We start from the raw sequence: 20950 nt of genomic DNA, 5'->3' as shown, positions 1-20950 counted from the left end.
CCCAACCCATATGAAGATTTAAATTACAGATGATTAATGTTCTGCTTTTTTTTTGATATTTGCCCTCATTATCTCCTGGTTTATTCTCTGTTCTATCGTACAGTTACTATTCGGGGCTCTATGTGTTACTCCTACCAAAGTCTTTCTCCTTTCGTCATTTCTTGCCTCTAATCGAATGTATTCTACAGCATCCAATTCAAGATCATTTTCTGTACTGATTGCATCTTGTCCTACCTCTGCCTCACCTCCCATTACTTCCTGACTGTCCTTTTGAAGAGTCAAGTATATTTAAATATTTAGTTTCTAGCTTTGATCTCCATATAACCATGTCTCTGTAATAGCTATGACAACATACCCATTAACCTGTCTTTTTGTGCTCATTCTTCCAACTAAAGTATTTTGTTGCCATTCTATCCGCATCGTTCTGTGTTTTCACTGATGTGTAAATAAAGAAACATAGAAAATAAGTGCAGGAACAGGCCATTCGGCCCTTCGAGCCTGCACCATTCAATTTGATCATGGCTGAACATGCCAAAGATGGTATTGGAGTCGGCCTCATTAGGGGCATTTCAGCGTCTATGAGATAGGCATATGGATGATAGTATAAGGTAGGGGTGGAGGGTAGATAGACCTTAGGATAAGGGTAAAAGTTCGGCACAACGTTATGGGCCAAAGGGCTGGTACTGTGCTGGACTGTTCTATGTTCTATTCTCAGTATCCCATTCCCGCTTTCTCCCCATATCCGTTGATCCCTTTAGCCGCAAGGGCCACATCTAACTCCCTCTTGAATATATCTCATGGCCTGTTTCTATGCTGTAAACATCTCAAAGTCTTCGTAACTTAAATTCAGAAATGAGTATATTTGAGTAAGTAATGTTCTGTTCCTTTGTCAAACACTGAGAAATGGGACTTTGAAATAGACACAAACAAGATGATCATAAAAGAAAACAGTTAGCATTGAATCATTATTCCATTCATTTAACATAAATAGCAATATTTTTCTTCTAAGAAACTAGATGAACCCAAATGCTCCCAAGCTTCATTGGGATTTTCTCTTTTCACAAGTACCATAATCTTAGCATTGCTCAGCGAATTGGAAAGTGTTTCTGCAATTAATCCAAATGTCTCATTCATGCCTCCTCATGTTCCAGCACAGAGCACAGCTTCACTTAGTGGTTCTCAAGGGAGGAAGCTGAGAGTTTGTGGAATGGAGAGATGACTGCTCCCCTGCAGACTCACCTGGAAAATGTTTGTCCAACAACAAGCAAACATTAGGTGTCAGGGACGGGTGCCGTTTGGATGTCTGGAAAATGACCATAAAGCAGCACCCGGTTCACATTCCAGTCTACCATATCCATAGCTAGGCTTACCTGGACGGGAAGTGGGTTATTTTGGCCTGAGTAAAATCAGCTGTGTTTCAGTTGTGCCCTTTTTAACTATTTCATGAAATATTTCAGAGACGATGTTGGTCTCTGTGTGTATCACATGGTGGAAAATATGACAACAGTGGCAAATATCCAGCATTCGGCTTCATTGTTCAGTGGTGTATTAATGTAGAAGCAGAGATCTTGACCCTGTATGATTATGTAATGGGTGATAGCAAAACAGTTCATTATGCATCTCTTCTCATTGGCTCCCATTGAAATACAATTGGGAAAAGAAATATGCAGCTGACTGTCTCAAATGTGTAAACCAAAGGACAAATTCAGGAATCTCTCATTCCCGGCTGAGAGTCTCAAGCTGGGATTCAGACCTATGTCTAACCTGCAAGCTTCATTCCCTAGACATTTTGCTCTCACTGGGAGAGAGAGTACATTCACATTGACTCTCCCTCACCCGTGCACTAAAATTTGGGATTTCTGTGCTGATGTTTTTGGGGAGAAATACAGATTTAACACCAGAGAGTTGAGAAAGAGCATTGTACTTTATGGATTTATGGACCTCTGACTCAAAGCAACATGACAGTGACATCAGTATCCCCCAGATTTTCCGTCCTCGAGCACATAAACTGTCCGATGCTCCCAGTCTGTCAGTTCTGAGAATTTGCTTAAAAGCTTCAGTACTATTTCCAAATGTCGATGATTATAATCTTCTGCCCTGTTATTCTCCTGATACTCAGCTTCTCTTGGAAGGTCACAGAATTAACGACTGCATTTCACATAACTCTTATCAATGATCATATTCACTTTGCTGCTTCAGCTTTGTGAGAGAAAACAATTTGCACTGTTATTTAAAATTGCTCACGGTTCCTTTTGTCGTCTTATCAGCTGAGATTATACATTTTCATTTTTATTCCTTCCGCAAGTTCGACTTTCAGGATGCTGAATTATTTCCATTGAAGCTGCAAGGCACAACATACCTGAGAGGTAGCCACTAAATACTTTTCCTCATTGTCAATCATCTCGGAAATCTTATCTTTCAGCTATCAACCCATACACCCATCCTGGCACGCTGAACCTCTCTCTCTAATGCACTCCCCTATTCATATATCGACAGCTTCAAAACCTTCTGCAGAGCCTATCTCTTGGCTGTACTGTCAGCCACCTCCCTGTTATTTATTCAGTCATGGGAATGGGCTTCACTGGAAGGTGTTGGTGAGCTGCCTTCTTCAATCTCTGCAGCCCATTTAGTGCAGGTACATCCTCAAGTCTGTACACCTGCATGCTCAGTTCTGTGCTTAAGGAGTGTTTTGACACACCTTAAAGGTGTTGCAGGCTTGCACACTGTTGTAGAATGGTTGTTGCTGGATTTTGAATCGTAGAATGCCTGCAGTGTGGAAACAGGCCCTTCGGCCAAACTTAGTCCACACCGAACCTTGGAGCATCCCACTCAGACCCAACCCCCTAAAACCCAACCTAATCTACACACCCCTGAACACTATGGGCAATTTAACATGGCCAATCCACCTATCCTGCACATATTTGGACTATGGGAAGAAACCAGAGCACCTGGAAGAAACCCACGCAGACACGGGGAGAATGTGCAAACCTCACACAGTCACCTGAGGGTAGAATCGAACCCAGGTCCCTGGTGCTGTGAGGCAGCAGTGCTAACCGCTGTACTGCCAATTTTTACAATTATAATATGACTGTACCCCATCTTGTGAATCTCAAAGGACGAACTGGATGGTTTGCCCTTCTTTCACCGCTAAGAATTCAGTTTCGTTGTGAGAAAAGCCCAGTTTGGTTTCAGTGATAGACCAACCAGGTTTGGGCATCCCATGGCTTAACTTGGTGATCTGTTTGGCACATTGATCTCTCTACTTCGGGATGATAATTGAGTGATTTGTGGTGTGTGGAAGTGTGAGCCATGCAATAACATCCAGGAACTTTCTCTGACTACCTTCCATAGATGATTGATGATTTAATGATCTTCTGAGTTTTCATTTTGTTCTGTTCTGTGCTCAGAGGGTTAAGTGGTTTGGATAGAGTAAATCAGCACTTTCTATACGCTTTCCCACCGTGATTTGCAGCCCTCCAAGAGAGAGAGAAAAAAAAACATCTCTGTTTTAAATGGGCAGCCCTTTGTATTGTATTGTATTTGACTCCTAGTTCTAGTTTTGCCCAGTCAAGACCACTCAGGATCTTATGTGTTTCAGCTAAGTTTACTCTGACTCTTCTAAACTCCAGAGGATACATGCCTAGCTTATGTAGCCTTTCATCAGAAGGTAATCCACTCATTCCAGGTGTTTGTCTCGTAGACCTTCTCTGAACTGGGAGAGAAAAGACCAAGCAATCTCAATAACATGATGAAGCTAGAGCCAGTCAAGACTGATGATACAGGAACGTACAAACTTGGAAATTACAGCACAGGAGAAAGGCCTGGAACATCAGCCTTCCTGCTCCTCTGATGCTGCTTGGCCTGCTGTGTTCATCCAGCTCTACACCTTGTTATCTCAGATTCTCCAGCATCTGCAGTTCCTACTATCTCTAATGGTCATAACACATTTTTTTACAAAATCCACTCGTGATAGGCGGGGCGAGAATTTATTGACCATCCCTAATACTCATTAAGCCAAGTGGCTATCTCAGGCCGCTTCTGTTGCTGTTGAGGCCAAGGAGAGCAGGACATGAGGTTAATTCTCTTCTATCAGTTTCAGACTGAGCTTGGCTGCTTAATCCACTCCGCAGAATCGTTAAACCCTGCGATTCTTTTGTTATTCTTTTAATGTGTTAACTCTATCGTAGCAAAGTCAGTTTCCATTTTGATGAAAGAAATTGTCTAGAAAAAAAGAATTAATTATTTTGCAGTGGGTCTGGAGTCAAGTGTAGGGCAGACCAAGTAGGCTGACAGATTTCCTTCCCTAAAAGGCATAAGTAAACCAGCTTGGTTTTTATACTCATTGGTTACCATTAGTCTAGTTTTATATTTCTAGTTTTTAATTAATTGAATCCAGAGTTTTCACCATCTGCTGTGGTGGAATTGGTAGGTATATCCCATTATAATATTCACCTGGGTCTCTGGATTTCTAATCCTGTGACATTATCACATTCCATACCCTTTCCCATGCATTCACTGATAAGAACTGCCTTCTGTAATTAACATGTCCCTTCAAAAGTCCATCAAATCTATTTTTTTACCAGCACTCAGACAATCCTTGCAAATGAGACAATCATCAATGTCTCTATTTATGTACAGGCATTTCACCTAACACAATAGTTGCGTTCTTGTGCAACCTTGCACTATAGAAAATCACGTTATAGGGAAATTGCTATAGATTATCGCTACACTGTACTGCAGAAAGTTTATGTTATCCAAACAGCATCCACTATTCATCAGTCGCGTTACAGCCAATTCGTGTTAACAAAACACGCATTATACCAGAAATACCTAGCATTCATATGTTATAAATTTCAACAGAATTTAATTGCACTAGTCACGTGGCAGGTCATTTACTTTAGGTCCATTTGATCAGTTCTGAAGACAAGTTATAGTCAACTCAAAACATTAACTGTTTCTCCACCAGTGTTGCCAGGCCTGCTGAGTTTCTCCAGCATTTTCTCTGGGTTTTTTTTTCAGATTTCTAGCTTCCACAGTATTTTGCCTTCATACTTTCAGGAGCCCTGCTGTACTTCCTGTTGGATGCATGAAATTTGAAATTTCTAATGAGCCTTTGAAATAATTTATAATTTTTCCTCTGGGAAATGTTTTTAAATTTAAGTCAGAATTTCAGATTGCATCGACCAGGGCATCATTGCAACCTGTATCGCTGTTGTACTATCCACTTGCCCCTGAAAGCAGTTGCGTTTGTTCAATCCCAAATCTAACTGCTCAGGATTAAATATGAACCTAATGCTGAAGATGACAGGAAATGCTGTCAGTTTGAATGCCTGATGAAAGCTGATGGGGAATGGGGGCCTTGCAGACTGATGATAAAACTGTAAAGAGTTTGCAGTTGTATAATGTACAATAGTTTAGGGTGGGACAGTGGCTCAGTGGTTAGCACTGCAGCCTCACAGCACCAGGGACCCGGGTTCGATTCCACCCTCGGGCGACTGTCTGTGTGGAGTTTGCACATTCTCCCCGTGTCTGCGTGGGTTTCCTCCGGGTGCTCTAGTTTCCTCCCTCAGTCCAAAGATGTGCAGGCTAGGTGGATTGGCCATGTTAAATTGCTGTAGTGTTCAGAGGTGTGTGGGTTATGGGGGGAGAATGGGTCTGGGTGGGATGCTTCAAGGGACGGTGTGGACTTGTTGGGCCAAAGGGCCTGTTTTCACATTGTAGGGAATCTAATCTAATCTAATCTAAATGTGACAGTAGAACAGCGAACAACTTTTTTTGAGCTGAAAACTTCCAAACAGCGTCATTGTGTCCTTTAGCTCATAGTTATCTTCTAGTCTGAAGGTTAACCATGGACTAAAGTCATTGCAGCACAATGTGTTTTCTCCGTGGATGCTGGCCACTGTATAAATTACAATCCATTCAGTATAATGAAGGACGTTTCTTGAATCCTCATTACAACTGAGATCTTGCCTTTGCTGGTCCTGGAGCATTGATTGCAGCAGTAATTAATCTTTCATTACTTCCACTCTCTGGCCTCGGCGTGTCTATTTGCAAAATCGACATTTGCTGAATCTTTACATTTTTGTTGACTCTGTGAGGTCCGCATCGTTTTGGTCCATCTGACAACGACTTGCGAAAGTTTGTGGAGGCTGAGGGAAGGATCGATTCCGCCGGAGGCTGTTTATCGAGCACCTCAGGGAACCCAGGCGCTTCCATAGTTTTAATCGGGGCTCACTGGAGTCTTCAACATGATACGGCATGCACTCGTAGGGGCCGTAGCGGGAAGCATCCAGACCCGCGGGATTGCACAAGGCGACAAAACTCACACATGTTGCCAAGAGAAGGAAGATGCATATCAAGGCGATGATGATTGGCAGAGGGTCTGCGTTTTCAAACGAGAGATCAGTCCTCTGGAATGTCTCTGTGGTTGTCAGCAGAAACTCAAGAACGCTCGGAGTTGCCGCTGTCCCATTCTCCATCTCTGAATTCATTGTTCCTGTGTTGTTTTTGAGTTTAAGGGAGAACATATTAACTACTTGTTTTTCTCGTTCATTGAAATTCAACAGTAAGATCAAATTCGATGTTTTTGCCAAGCAGAGCACATTATCCAACTAAAACGAAAACTAAAAACGGCAGATGTAGGAACCAATGTTACAAGAGTTAGGTTCCTTTGGCGATTTCTCACCTGGAGAAACTCAGCAGATCCGGCAGCATCTGTGGCAAGAAAGCAATGTTATTGTTTCCAATGTGATTCTGATGAAGAGCGTTAACTCTATTTCACTGTCCACAGAAGGTGCCAGACCTGCTGAGTTTCTCCAGCAATTTCTGTCTTTGTTTCACATTGCCTAACTAAATGGCACAAGGCCAGAGGGACAACTGGACCTAGAATACACCTCCTCCCACCCACCCTCCTGCAAAAATTCCATCCCCTATTCCCAATTCCTCCGCCTCCGCCGCATCTGCTCCCACGATAAGACATTCCACTCCCGCACATCCCAGATGTCCAAGTTCTTTAAGGACCGCAACTTCCCCCCCACGGTGATTGAGAACGCCCTTGACCGCGTCTCCCGCATTTCCCGCGACACATCCCTCACACCCCGCCCCCGCCACAACCGCCCCAAGAGGATCCCCCTCGTTCTCACACACCACCCTACCAACCTCCGGATACAACGCATTATCCTCCGACACTTCCGCCGTTTACAATCCGACCCCACCACCCAAGACATTTTTCCATCCCCACCCCTGTCTGCTTTCCGGAGAGACCACTCTCTCCGTGACTCCCTTGTTCGCTCCACACTGCCCTCCAACCCCACCACACCCGGCACCTTCCCCTGCAACCGCAGGAAATGCTACACTTGTCCCCACACCTCCTCCCTCACCCCCATCCCAGGCCCCAAGATGACATTCCACATTAAGCAGAGGTTCACCTGCACATCTGCCAATGTGGTATACTGCATCCACTGTACCCGGTGCGGCTTTCTCTACATTGGGGAAACCAAGCGGAGGCTTGGGGACCGCTTTGCAGAACACCTCCGCTCAGTTCGCAACAAACAACTGCACCTCCCAGTCGCAAACCATTTCCACTCCCCCTCCCATTCTCTTGATGACATGTCCATCATGGGCCTCCTGCACTGCCACAATGATGCCACCCGAAGGTTGCAGGAACAGCAACTCATATTCCGCCTGGGAACCCTGCAGCCATATGGTATCAATGTGGACTTCACCAGTTTCAAAATCTCCCCTTCCCCCACTGCATCCCTAAACCAGCCCAGTTCATCCCCTCCCCCCACTGCACCACACAACCAGCCCAGCTCTTCCCCCCCACCCACTGCATCCCAAAACCAGTCCAACCTGTCTCTGCCTCCCTAACCGGTTCTTCCTCTCACCCATCCCTTCCTCCCACCCCAAGCCGCACCCCCAGCTACCTACTAACCTCATCCCACCTGCTTGACCTGTCCGTCTTCCCTGGACTGACCTATCCCCTCCCTACCTCCCCACCCACACCTTCTCCACCTATCTTCTTTACTCTCCATCTTCGGTCCGCCTCCCCCTCTCTCCCTATTTATTCCAGTTCCCTCCCCCCATCCCCCTCTCTGATGAAGGGTCTAGGCCCGAAACGTCAGCTTTTGTGCTCCTGAGATGCTGCTTGGCCTGCTGTGTTCATCCAGCCTCACATTTTATTATCTTGGAATCTCCAGCATCTGCAGTTCCCATTATCTCTGGCACCAAAACAGGCTGTTTGACCCAACTCATCTGCACTGACCAGGCATCCCATTGTGCTTCAGTCATGAGTATGGGACAACTAATGGATCAGCTTGTTCATTCCTGCCTATCAATGTTGAATGATCATACTGTAGGTTCTCACTTAAAGTTGTAATTTGCATTCCTGAAAACTGACTCTAAGTGAATCATAGGTTCCCATAGGAATCAATGTTACAGTCGGAGTTACGTTCCTTTGGAGATTTCTCACATGGAGAAAACATTGTACAAGTTGAAACACAATATTGTACTTGTGCATTCCTGGCAAGAATAACTTTTTAAAACTTCATTAATGAGATGTGGACATTGTTGCTTGTGTCCTCCAACCCCTGACCAGTAGTTAGTGCCCATTGCAGAGGGCATCTATGAGACTGGAAAATGTTATTAGAATAGTTAGGTGGGTTTGTTTTGACTGGTACTGAGCTGTAAATCTAGGTATGGCTGTAACTTTTGCTGTGCGTCTGGAGTCACTGGCAGGCCAGGCAGGTGAATGCAGTAGATTTCCTTTTCTAAAGGGAATTGGCAAGGCAGGTAGGGTTGTTATGACAGTAATTACATGGTCTCCATTGGAATGGCTTGTTACTGAATTTAAATTTCCCATCTGTGGCCGTGGGACTCAAACCTGGGCAAAGTTGGGGTGGGCATACGAGCAAGGTGGGTGAGAGGAGGGAGAGTCCAAAACCGGGGCAATACGAGAGGGAGAGGGATGGGAAGGGGGGTGGTGTTCCAGGCAATAATTCTAGGAGAGCACGAGAAAAGAACAACAGCATTAAACTGAAAATGCCAGAAAAAGACAAGGAAACAGATCTTAATCATAATTATTTTGAAAATAAATTGAGGTTTAGCTCGGAGACTCAAAGGAGGGACTTCCTGGGCAGTCATGATACCACAAAATTGGATGAGATAAGAAGGAATATCTAGCCCACGTAATCTCAATCCTGCTGAATTCCCATTGCAGACCCAGATTCAATTCCAGCCTCAAGCCACAGTCTGTGTGGAGTTTGCATGTTCTCCCTGTGTCTGCGTGGGTTTCCTCCGGGTGCTCCGGTTTCCTCCCACAGTCCAAAGATGTGCAGGTTATGGTGGATTAGTCATGCTAACTTGCCCACAGTGTCCAGGGATGTGGAAATTAGGTGGGTTATAGGGGAATGGGTTGGTGTGGACTTGTTGGGTCGAAGGGCCTGTTTCCACACTGTAGGGATTCAAACGAAAACATTTTAAATTATTCATTGGACAAGGCCTCAGTTTAGGACTTCTCACTGTCTGCCATTGGTACTTACCAGTACTGACCTGTCCCATCAGTGTAGGGGTGAAGTCCAAATCTGCGAATTTCCAACCAGCTGAGCCAGGATGATGCAGTTGGCATGTATACTGTGAGAACTGTCTCAATCAGTGCATCATGTCCAAAAACTGATTGCATAAAATGTTGGGTTTCAAATCACTGAGGATAGTATTTGTCTTTTAGATGACACTTAGAGCTGTAAGTCAGTTTGCTGATGCATGCCCAGCCTTATATTACAATTTTTGTTTTGGTAATTTATTGAAATTAAGTTCCACCAGCTGCAATGGCAGGACTTGAACTTACATCCCAAAAGCTGGGCTTCTAGGTTAAGGGAACTGGTGCTGTTACCACTCTGCCACCATCTCCCCCTATTGAATTTGTGTTGGATTTATTCCTCATAACGCTTTCATGTAAAAGGCATTTATGCCATGTGTTCTGGATTGAACAAAATAGCTTGACGTATGAAGAGAAAATGTGATTATTTTCACCTTACCACAATGTATTGTGTTGGCTATTTTACACTACTCAGCTAATACCTTGCGCTCGTGTTGAAAGCAAAGGAATTGTGGAACTGAAGGAATCCCTATTATCTGAAATCACACACTCTTTTGGAATGATAAAACATGAAGACTATTACATTGCAAACCACCTAATATTGATCCACGTTTTACAATTACAAAGCATGGTCATTTTAGATCTTCCCGAAGGTAAATTGCTTCACACTCTTTTGGAAACTTTGCTCAAGTAATGAAAGGGAAAAAAAAACAAATTACTTGTATTTATTTATCGAAATAATTCTTTGCAACCTCCATCTTGAGCAAATAGTTAATTTGACTTTAGATTGAAAAATTGAGCATATTTATCCCTCAACCTAGCATGTGTTGGTAGTGTCTTTTTGTTTCTGCATGGGATACGGATGCCTGGCAAGTCTGCTGTTTGTCAGCCATCTCTTATTGCTCTTGAGCTGATTCAACTCCTGTTTGGAGTCCAGTTAAGAATGACCACCTTGCTGTGGATCTGGAGTCACATGTAGGCCAGACCAGGTAAGGATGGCAGGATTCCCTCTGTGATGGACATGAATGAACCAGATGGGTCCCAGGTCATCTGTGGAATAAGCAGCTGCGTGGTGTACCTGAGCTTCTCATCTCCAAATATCATACATGGCCAGACCAGGACGTCATCAATGATTAGCATACAAGCCACGTTTAATGTCTTCCCTAAAAAAAATGGAAAGAACTGTGGATGCAGTAAATCAGCAACAAAAACAGAAGTTGCTGGAAAAGCTCAGCAGCATCTGTGAAGAGAAATCAGAGTTAACGTTTCGGGTCCAGTGACCCTTCCTTGTTAACTCTGATTTTTTAATTCTTCACAGGTGCTGCCAGACCTGCTGAGCTTAATGTCTTCCTGATGGAATTGACCTTGATTGAAAAGGGCTTAGAAATGGTCGGACGCATCTGGGCCACAAGCAGGAGAGTAGGATTTCCAAACCAAGTCTATGTCAGACCCTCTCAACTGGAGGAGAGCCAAAGTAGAGCAGCTGGGGTAGTGTAGGTTACACACACGTGGCTCAAGGGCTATGGGGAATGGGCAGGAAAATGGACATGAGGTGTGTCAGATTAGCCATGATCCTGTTGAGTGGCAGAGTAGGCTACAGGGGCCAAACGATAAGGGAGACCTAAACTAGAGGACGTAGGCTTAAGGTGAGATGGGAAAGATTTAAAAGGGACCGGAGGGGCAACTTTTTCACACAGAGGGTGGTGGTATGTACAGAATGAGCTGCCAGAGGAAGTGGTAGAGGTGGGTACAGTTACAGCGTTTGAAAGATATTTGGACTGGTGCATGGGTAGGAATGATTTAGGGGGATATGGGCCAAAAGCAGGCAAATGGCACTAGTTCAGTTTAGGATACTGGTCGGCATGGACGAGTTGGGCCGAAGGGTCTATTTCTGTGCTGTATGAGTCTCTGACTCTAGCCCACAATTCCCCTCCTTATTAGCAGTTGCCTATCACTGTTCACAGTTGGCTGAGATGAACTTCAATTTATTCATTTCACTACAGAAAACATTACATTGAAATAAGTTTAAAATCAAGTTGTACTTTTATTTTGATAAATAACATGTCAGTCAAGCTATTTTGAATCCACATGATTCGATTCAACTTGTAACCATTTGAAATTGTAGGATTGTCATTAAATGTTGTGAAAACACTAATTTATCGTTAAGTCAGAGATGTTGATCATTCTGTTCGTAAAAAGGAACGTTATTCCAGCTTAGTGCAGACAACTTTAGTATTATAAAACTTTGCAGAACATGATACTTTGAGAAATAGTCAAGTTTTCCTTGTGTTTGCACAGTAACTCCTTGAAAGCAGCTGGGAGCATCTTGCCTATTAAGCCAGGGGTTTGGTAGAACATAGAGGGAGTTGTACAAGCGATCATGCCACTACCTTCTTCCCATACCCTGAAACTCTTTCCTTTTAGCTTAGGGCTTGGATCGGTACCTGGAGGTATGATGTTATTGCTATTACTGAGACTTGGTTGAGGGAAGGGCCTGACTGGCAACTAGTTGTCCCAGGATATTGATGCTTCAGGTGGGATAGAGAGGGAGGTAAAAGGGGTGGAGGAGTTGCAGTAACGGTCAAAGACGATATCACAGCCGCACTGAAGGAGGGCCCCATGGAGGACTCAAGCAGTGAGGCAATATGGGTAGAACTCAGAAATGGGAAGGATGCAGTAGCAATGTTGGGGCTGTACTACAGGCCTCCCAACAGCGAGCATGAGATACAGCTACAAATATGTAACCAGATTGTGGAAAGGTGTAGGAGAAACAGGGTGGTGGTGATGGGAGATTTTAATTTTCCCAACTTTGACTGGGATTCACTCAGTGTTTGGGGTCAAGATGGAGTAGAATTTGTAAGATGTGTCCAGGAGGGTTTTCCAGAGCAATATGTATGCAGTCCAACTCAGGAAAGGACCATACTGGACCTAGTGCTGGGGAATGAAACCGGCCAGGTGGTTGATATTACAGTAGGGGACTACTTTGGAAATAGCGACCACAATTCCGTAAGTTTTACAATACTCATGGACAAGGACAGGAGTGGTCCTAAAGGAAGAGTACTAAACTGGGGGAAGACTGACTATACCAAGATTCAGCAGGATCTGAGGAATGTAGATTGGGAGAAACTGTTTGAAGGTAAATCCACATTTGATATGTGGGAGGCTTTTAAGGAGAGGTTGATTAGTGTGCAGGAGAGACATGTTCCTGTGAAAATGAGGAATAGAAAAGGCAAGATTAGGGAACCATGGATGACAGGTGAAATTGTGAGACTAGCCAAGAGAAAAAAGAAGCATACATGAGGCCTAGGCGACTGAAGACAGACAAAGCTTTGCAAGAATATGGGGAATGTAGAGCGAATCTGAAACGAGGGATTAAGAGGGCTAAGAGAGGGCATGAGATATTGCTGGCAAACATGGTTAAGGAAAATCCTAAAGCCTTTTATTCATATGTAATGAGCAAGAGGGTAACTAGAGAAAGGATTGGCCCACTTAAGGACAAAGAAGTAAAGTTATGCGCTGAGTCAGAGAAAATGGGTGACATTCTTAACGAGTACTTTGCATCAGTATTCACCAAGGAGAGGGACATGACGGATGTTGAGGTTAGGGATAGATATTTGCTTAGTCTAGGTCAAGTTGACATCAGGAAGGAGGAAGTGTTAGGTATCCTAAAAGACACTAAGGTGGGCAAGTCCCCTAGTTCGGATAGGATCTATCCCAGGTTACTGAGGGAAGCGAGAGAGGAAATAGCCTGGGCCTTAACAGATATCTTTGCAGCGCCCTTAGACACAAGTGAGGTCCCAGTGGACTGGAGACTTGCTAATGTTGTCCCCTTGATTAAAAAGGCAGCAAGGATAATCCAGGTAATTATCGACCGGTGAGCCTGACATCAGTGGTAGGGAAGCTACTGGAGAAGATACTGAGGGATAGGATCTATTCCCATTTGGAAGAAAAAGGGCTTATCAGTGATAGGCAACATGGTTTTGTACAGGGAAGGTCATGTCTTACCAACTTAATAGAATTCTTTGAGGACGTGACAAAAAAGGCTGTAGATGTCATATACATGGACTTCAGTAAGGCGTTTGATAAGGTTCCCCATGGCAGGCTGATGGAGAAAGTGAAGTCACATGGGGTCCAGGGTGTGCTAGCTAGATGGATAAAAAACTGGCTGGGCAACAGGAGACAGAGGGTAGTAGCAGAAAGGAGTTTCTCAAATTGGAGACCTGTAACCAGTGGTGTTCCACAGGGATCTGTGCTGGGACCACTGTTGTTTGTGATATATGTAAATGATCTGGAGGAAGTTACAGGTGGTCTGATCAGCAAGTTTGCTGATGACACTAAAATTGGTGGAGTAGCTGATAGTGATGGGGACTGTCAGAAATTACAGCAGAATATAGATAGACTGGAGAGTTGGGCAGATAAATGGCAGATGGAGTTCAATCTGGGCAAATGCGAGGTGATGCATTTTGGAAGATCAAATTCAAGGGCAAACTATACAATAAATGGAAAAGTCCTAGGGAAAATTGATGAACAGAGAGATCCGGGTGTTCAGGTCCATTGTTCCCTGAAGGTGACAACGCAGGTCAATAGGGTGGTCAAAAAGGCATATGGCATGCTTTCCTTCATCGGACGGGGTATTGAGTACAAGAGTTGGCAGGTCATGTTGCAGTTGTATAGGACTTTGGTTCGGCCACATTTGGAGTACTGTGTACAGTTCTAGTCGCCACATTACCTAAAGGATGTGGATGCTTTGGAGAGGGTGCAGAGGAGGTTCACCAGGATGTTGCCTGGCATGGAGGGTGCTAGCTATGAAGAGAGGTTGAATAGATTAGGACTATTTTCATTAGAAAGACGGAGATTGAGGGGGGACCTGATTGAGGTCTACAAAATCATGAGGGGTATAGACAGGGTGGATAGCAAAAAGCTTTTCCCCAGAGTGGGGGACTCAATTACTAGGGGTCATGAGTTCAAAGTGAGAGGAGGAAAGTTTAAGGGAGATATGTGTGGAAAGTTCTTTACACAGAGGGTGGTGGGTGCCTGGAACGCGTTGCCAGTGGAGGTGGTAAACGCAGACACATTAGCGTTTTTAAAGATATATTTGGACAGGTACATGGATGGACAGGGAGCAAAGGGATACAGACCGTTAGAAAATAGATGACAGGTTAGACAGAGGATCTTGATCGGCGCAGGCTTGGAGGGCCGAAGGGCCTGTTCCTGTGCTGTAGGTTTCTTTGTTTCTTTGTTTATATATCAAGTTCCTTTTTGAAAGTTAATATCGAACCTGCTTCAACCATGTGCTGTCTGTGAGGATTCCCATGAAGGAATTTCTTTCTCAACTGCCCTCCTTGCCTGAGACCTGGTGACCTTCAGGTTGAACCTCCACCAGCTATCTCTCTCAAATGAGGGAGCAGCCTTGTGGGTCCTCTGGGGCTACAGCAACTTTACTTTCACCTTCTACCACTCCGCCTCCCCAACACTGCATTCCAGGTCACAGCAAGTCACTGTGTGTGCAAAACCTCTCCTAAACGCACCTCTGGTCCTTTTCATAGCATCACATAGTGCAGGAGAGTCCATCTGGCCCATCGAGTGCCTACCAACAGATGGATTCTGAATCTACATGAGTCCCACTTTCCAGCACTCGACCTACAACCTTGAATGTTAAGAAATTTCAATTGCTCATCCAAATACTGTTTAAAGGTTGAGAGGTTTCCTGTCCTAATGCCCCTCTGAGGCAGTATTTCCAGATTTTCTTTTTACCAATTATCTTAAACAATCCTCTGATTACTGACCCTGCTGCCATTGGGACAGTGCCTTTTCATTTGTCCTTCATAATTTCAATTTTTATATGAGAATTTTACTTAAACTGGCTGTGCTTCAAGGAGGAGCTAACTCTTTCAGTATTCCAGTTTTTCATTTAAGTTAAGACTTTGTTTACATACTCTCAAGGAGTGTTTCAATATTTCTGATTTTCAGCATTTGTTACTCGTATTCCACTGCATAATACCCAAGCTATGAATATAGATTGACATCAGGTGTTTTGAATGTCAATCTTGATGTTGTCTATGAACAACTCAGAAAGCAAACAGCTATATGAAGCTAAAACCACACTTTGAGAGCAGAGTTGAGTGAAATTGTCATCATGAAAAGTCAAAGGATTTGTTTTTAGGCCAGATAGGGTTTTTGTTTCTGACAGTGCAGTTGTCAATGCCGCACCAGTGGGTGTAATGGCACATTAATATGTAGCTCAACATGTGCATTGTACTTGAAGTTCAGCATGATTCACCTCCAGAATTCACGCAGCTGAGCTCCTCTAATGAAAGAGATTGTCTCTCAAGTTATACTGAAGAGCTGTTGTCCTGCCCTGTAGTTGCCTGAGACCAGCAGATGAGTTTAGAGTGAGTGGGGCTATTCAGCAGTTATTGATACAGTGCTTTTAATAGGCACAATCCATTCTCATCTCTCCTCCTCAACTCGTCTCAATGGCAGCTGTGGCTCAGGGTCAGCATCGTTTCATTGAACGTTTAATGTTCCCAGAATGCTGATTTCGGGGATGGTGGGATTGATATATGAGGAGAGATTGACTAGATTGTTTTTGCTAGAGTTCAATCCAAAGATGTACAGGTTTAGGTGGATTGGCCATGCTAAATTGTCCATAGTGTTCAGGGGTGTGTAGATTAGCTGGGTTATAGGGGGATGGTTCTGGGTGGGATGTGCTGAGGGTCAGTGTGGATTTGTTGGCCCGAAGGCTCTGTTTCCACACTGTAAGGATTCTATGAATTCTATGATCTATGAACGACGGAGGATCTCATAGAGACTTAGAAAATTCTAACAGAGCTAGATGGGGTAGGTGCAGGGAGGGTGTTCCCAGTAGTGGGTATGTCAAGAACCAGGGATCACAGTATAAGGATTCGGGTAGACAATTTAAGATGGAGATGAGGAGACATTTCTTCACCCAAAGAGTGGTGAGCCTGTGGAATTTATTACCACAGGAAGTAATTGACACCAAAACATTGAACATATTCAAGAGATGACTAGATACAGCACTTGGGGCAAATGGAATCAAAGGTTATGGGGAGAAAGCAGGATTAGGCTATTGAGTTGGCCAATCAGCCATGATCGTGAAGAATGGCAGAGCAGGCTCAAAGGGCCAAATGGCCTCCTCCTGTTTCTATGTTACTTAGGCTTGCACGAAATCTGCCTCACCTATGTCTGGCTTTCATGTCTCATTGGATCAACGTAACCTTTTTTTAAATTCATTAACGGGATGAAGATGCTGCTGACCAGGCAGCATTTATTGTCCATTTCTAATTGCCCAAAGGGCAGTTGAGAATCACCCACAGTGCTGTGGGTCTAGAGTCACATGTAGGCCTGACCAGGTAAGGATGGCAGTTTCCTTCCCTAGAGGGCATTAGTGAACCAGATAGGTGTTTCCCACCAATTGGCAATTGATTACCGGTCATCATTAGATTCTTAATTCCAAATATTTTATTGAATTCAAATCCATCATCTGCCATGGTGGGATTCAAACCAAGGATCCAGGGATGTTGTCTGGGGTCTTTGGATTAACACTCCAGTGATAATACCACCAGGCCATTGCCTCCCCAGTAACAATCTCCAGGATACACTACACTGTGGAAGAAGCAAAAGAAGGAGGGAGGACATTTCAAGGGTGGAGTGTGGTAAAACATAGGGAGTCGGTTAGTTCAGTTGGTTGGTTTTTCCATGCCAACAGCATGGGTTCAATTCCCACACTGGCTGAGGTTACCATGAAGGACTTTCCTCTTTCTTCATCTGAGCCATGGCCACCCTCTGGTTAAACCACTGGTAGTCACCTCAGTCTATTGAGATAGCAGCCCAATGGGCCAGTAGGCCAATGGTGACTTTCCCCTTATGGTAAAACAGCCATGGAGCATACTGAGAAATGAGGAGAAAGGAAAGAAAACATAGACATTTGTAAATTTGCGAAAATGAAAAAGGCTAATTTCAAAAGGAGCTGAGTTCTTCAAGGAAGACAGTAATTTGGTGTTGGAATAAACATTCGGTGATGCTTAAAAGTATCTCTGAACATATAAAGGCGTGTAAAAATTAGGATAGATTATAAAGTATGAAAGAAAGCTGAGTTCTGTTCCAGTAGGAAAGTGGTCTCTGGGAAAAGTGGAAATTGGTGTTTGTACTAAACTATACGATCACAATAAAACCTTTGTAAATCACTGAAAATCTTTTGCTGCTAATTCGACATATGGATATCTGCCTGTGAAACATTCTAGCCAATATTTATTCATCAAGTTCCACGATCAGTAACTTTGCAGGTTTTTACACCGTGAACTGTGAATGAAAAAGCCAGGAGTGTGGAGTCTGAAGGAATATAAATCACTGCTTTGAATGATAAGCCGCTCAACAAATCTCGACAGAAAATCAGAGTGGATCAGCCTCTGAGTGATTGCCTACAGTTACCAAGGCAGTTCAAAATATCATTGACACAAGACAGGGAGCAAACCTATTCTCCATCCTTGAAACACCAGTCATTCTGAGACTCTGGGCACTGGGGAGCTAACACAGAAGTTGAATAAGCTCAAGAAAGAGTTACTTATGTGCAATGTACACGGTATAAATGGGAGATGATTTATAACCACTCCCCTGGAATTGATCAGAACTCGTGTGAACGATCAGCTCAGTTTCCCAGTATGATGTTAATCAAATCCCTCTGTTTTTCATCATATATTTTCATTCACTTAACCAATGCCACCATTTTGTGAAGTCAGTCAATCAGCTATTAATGGGCAGATCCTTCAGATCTTCCCACTGGTTAAGTGTGATGAAGTGTAGATTCAAGTCTCAAGGTCAGGATGAGCCCACCTCACTGTCAGTCTTTTATCTTTGGCACTAGGTCTTTCACTGTCTTGTTAACACGTGACTAAATATTGGAATATCAGCTCAAATGCTTTCCTTCTTCAAAGAAAATGTCAAACTTAACACAAAGAGTTGTGTATTTTCAGTACTGGGATGTCTAACAAAACCCTGCAGGCAAATTTTTCATACTTATCTAGCGTCTTCTGTTAACCATCTCTGCCACTGAAAGTTGGGGAAGGTAATTATTTCATTGGTGTTGGGTAATCTGTTACTCAGGCTGTGCGTAATTTATTTCAAAACCTAATGTCTGGGATTCCAATAAAACTTGGTGCGCAAAGATGTGTGTCTGAGAACTAATCAGCTTTTGGCAAAGATGCCAACTTGGAGCCTTGAAGTTTTTAAAGGAACCATTAACATTTGGGATCGGGCAACCTGTCACATGGCAGGTTATTAAAATGAAAAATGTTTGAGATTAATAGCCCCTCGGCAGCGTGGATTAGAATTTAGCTAAAAGGTAGGAAACAGAGGATAGGCATAGATGGGCATTTCTCAGACTGGAGACAAATTGAAAAAGTTGTTACCCAGGGATGATGTTGGGACCCTTGCTTTTTCGGATTTATATCCACAGTTTGAAGTTTGGCATGAGGAGCAAAATCTTTGAATTTGCAGATGACAGTTCGGGAGAATAGGGAATTGTGGGGATGATGCTGAGTGAGTTCAGAGGGACATTGACAGGTTGGCCAAATAGGCAGACACCTGGCAGACGAATTTCAATGCAGAGAAATGTGAGGTAATGCATTTCATTAGAAGAAACATGAAGAGACAATACAGGCTCTATGGTACAACATTGAAGCAAGAACAGGGACAGAGGGCCTATGCGGATTAGTACATAATTCTCTGAAGGTGGCCAGACAAGTTGTCGTGGTGGTTAAGAAGCCTTACAGGATTGTTGGCTTTATAAATAGAAGCATAGAGTATAAAAGCAAGGAAGGAATATTGTATTCAGTTCTGAGCACCTTATTTAAGGAAGGATATTGAAGCCCTGGGCAGCATGCAAAGGAGAGTTGCTAGAATGGCTTCAGGAATGGTTGATTTCATTTAGTGGATTGTATTTATTGGGTGACATTGTGGGTTGGCACTGCTGCCTCACAGTGCTGGCGATCCAGGTTTGATTCCCGCCTTGGGTGACTGTCCTCTCTCCACACATGATGCCAGACCTCTTGAGATTTTCCAGCACTTTATGTTCCTGTTTATTTCAGACCTCCAGCGTCTGTAGATCTTTAGTTTATTTTATGACCACGCCGTTGCCAGAGAGTGCAAGTTGCCATGGTAACATAATGCTTACATACATGTGGTAGCCAGGGGCTCCAGACAGTGACGGTAGAGGCTCCAATTATCATTCAGTCAACGTGTTAACTCTGCTTTCTCCACACAGGTGCTGCCAGACCTGCTGAGTTTTGCTGGCAGTTTCAGTTCTTGTTTTGTGATGTGGAGGTGACGGTCTTGGACTGGGGTGGACAAGGTCAGAAATCACACACCACCAGGTCATAGTCCAGCAGGTTTATTTGCAATCACAAGCTTTCTGAGCGCAGCCCCTTCATCAGGTAAACCTTGTGATTGCAAATAAACCTATTGGACTATAATGTGGCGTTATGTGACTTCTGCGTCTAGCTATCAGTTTTTGGCATGTGCTGCAAGGATTTGTAGATTGTTCTCACTTGACCACTTCATGAGAGACACATTCCTGAACCATCAACTCCTCAGGTGGGTCTCAAACCCAGACATTCTAGCTCAGGGGCTAGGAGACCGCCTCCATCTCTCACTCTCCTTCATTGAAAAAGGAATACTCCTGAAAGGTATTTTGGGCCTTGATGTACATTTTCCCCCTTGGACTCTCAACAGCAATCTGTACTGTGATGGTTTGTGTGGTTTTCCAAAAAGGAAGGCTGCAGTACCTCCTCCTAAGGAGTCATTTCTGCAGATCCACATTGTTGAAGGAGCTCAGTGCAGTTAATAAAGATTAAGATGATTACAGGGATGTGCAGCTCCACTTGACATCAATTTCCATTCATCACAGTGTTCAGGGAATTAATCAAAGTAACGAAAATCCTGGCTCTCATTTTCAGTTCAAGTGTGGCAGTAATAGGAGATTAAGTTTAAGCTCAGGAACCTCTCGCTGTGCTTGGAACAGAGTTGGTGCTGTGTATTGGACATGACAGATAGTTGACACGAGTGACTTGGAAATAAACCTGAGGCAGTGTAGGGTGGAGGAGAGCTTAAAATAGACACTAAAGTAATAAAAGAAAGACTTGCATTTATGTAGTTCCCCTTTCATGTCCTCAGAAGGCCCCAGAGTACTTCAAAACTGATGAAGCTGGGATCAAGTGGAGAACGGCACGGTGGCTCAGTGGTTAGCACTGCTGCCTTACAGTGGTAGGAACCTGGGTTCAGTTCCAGCCTGGAATGACTGTCTGTGTGGCGTATGCATATTCTCCCGATGTCTGTGTG

The 20950-nt window shown here is 43.9% G+C and overlaps 2 protein-coding genes across 4 annotated transcripts in view; one reads left to right on the top strand and one right to left on the bottom strand.

Annotated features, from left to right (window-relative positions):
• The window catches only part of cdh23 (cadherin-related 23), an 807091-nt gene that overhangs the window by 509885 nt on the left and 276256 nt on the right, over positions 1 to 20950 (top strand). The window lies entirely within an intron of this gene.
• LOC125467598 (uncharacterized protein C10orf105-like) overlaps positions 1 to 20950 on the bottom strand; it is a 122024-nt gene that overhangs the window by 93786 nt on the left and 7288 nt on the right. The window contains exon 2 of one of the 3 annotated variants that reach the window (XM_048563676.2): positions 3070 to 6496. The exons of the other annotated variants lie outside the window; for them this stretch is intronic. Coding sequence (XP_048419633.1) covers positions 6075 to 6491 — 417 coding nt within the window. The 5' untranslated portion in view covers positions 6492 to 6496 and the 3' untranslated portion in view covers positions 3070 to 6074. Of the gene's footprint in view, positions 1 to 3069; positions 6497 to 20950 lie in introns of those variants that run through there. 3 annotated transcript variants of the gene reach the window in all.

Source organism: Stegostoma tigrinum, chromosome 37 (assembly GCF_030684315.1).
Source record: "Stegostoma tigrinum isolate sSteTig4 chromosome 37, sSteTig4.hap1, whole genome shotgun sequence".
Classification (NCBI taxonomy): domain Eukaryota; kingdom Metazoa; phylum Chordata; class Chondrichthyes; order Orectolobiformes; family Stegostomatidae; genus Stegostoma; species Stegostoma tigrinum.
The sequence above is the reverse complement of the archived record's forward strand: the minus strand, read 5'-3'. Positions and strand labels throughout refer to the sequence as shown.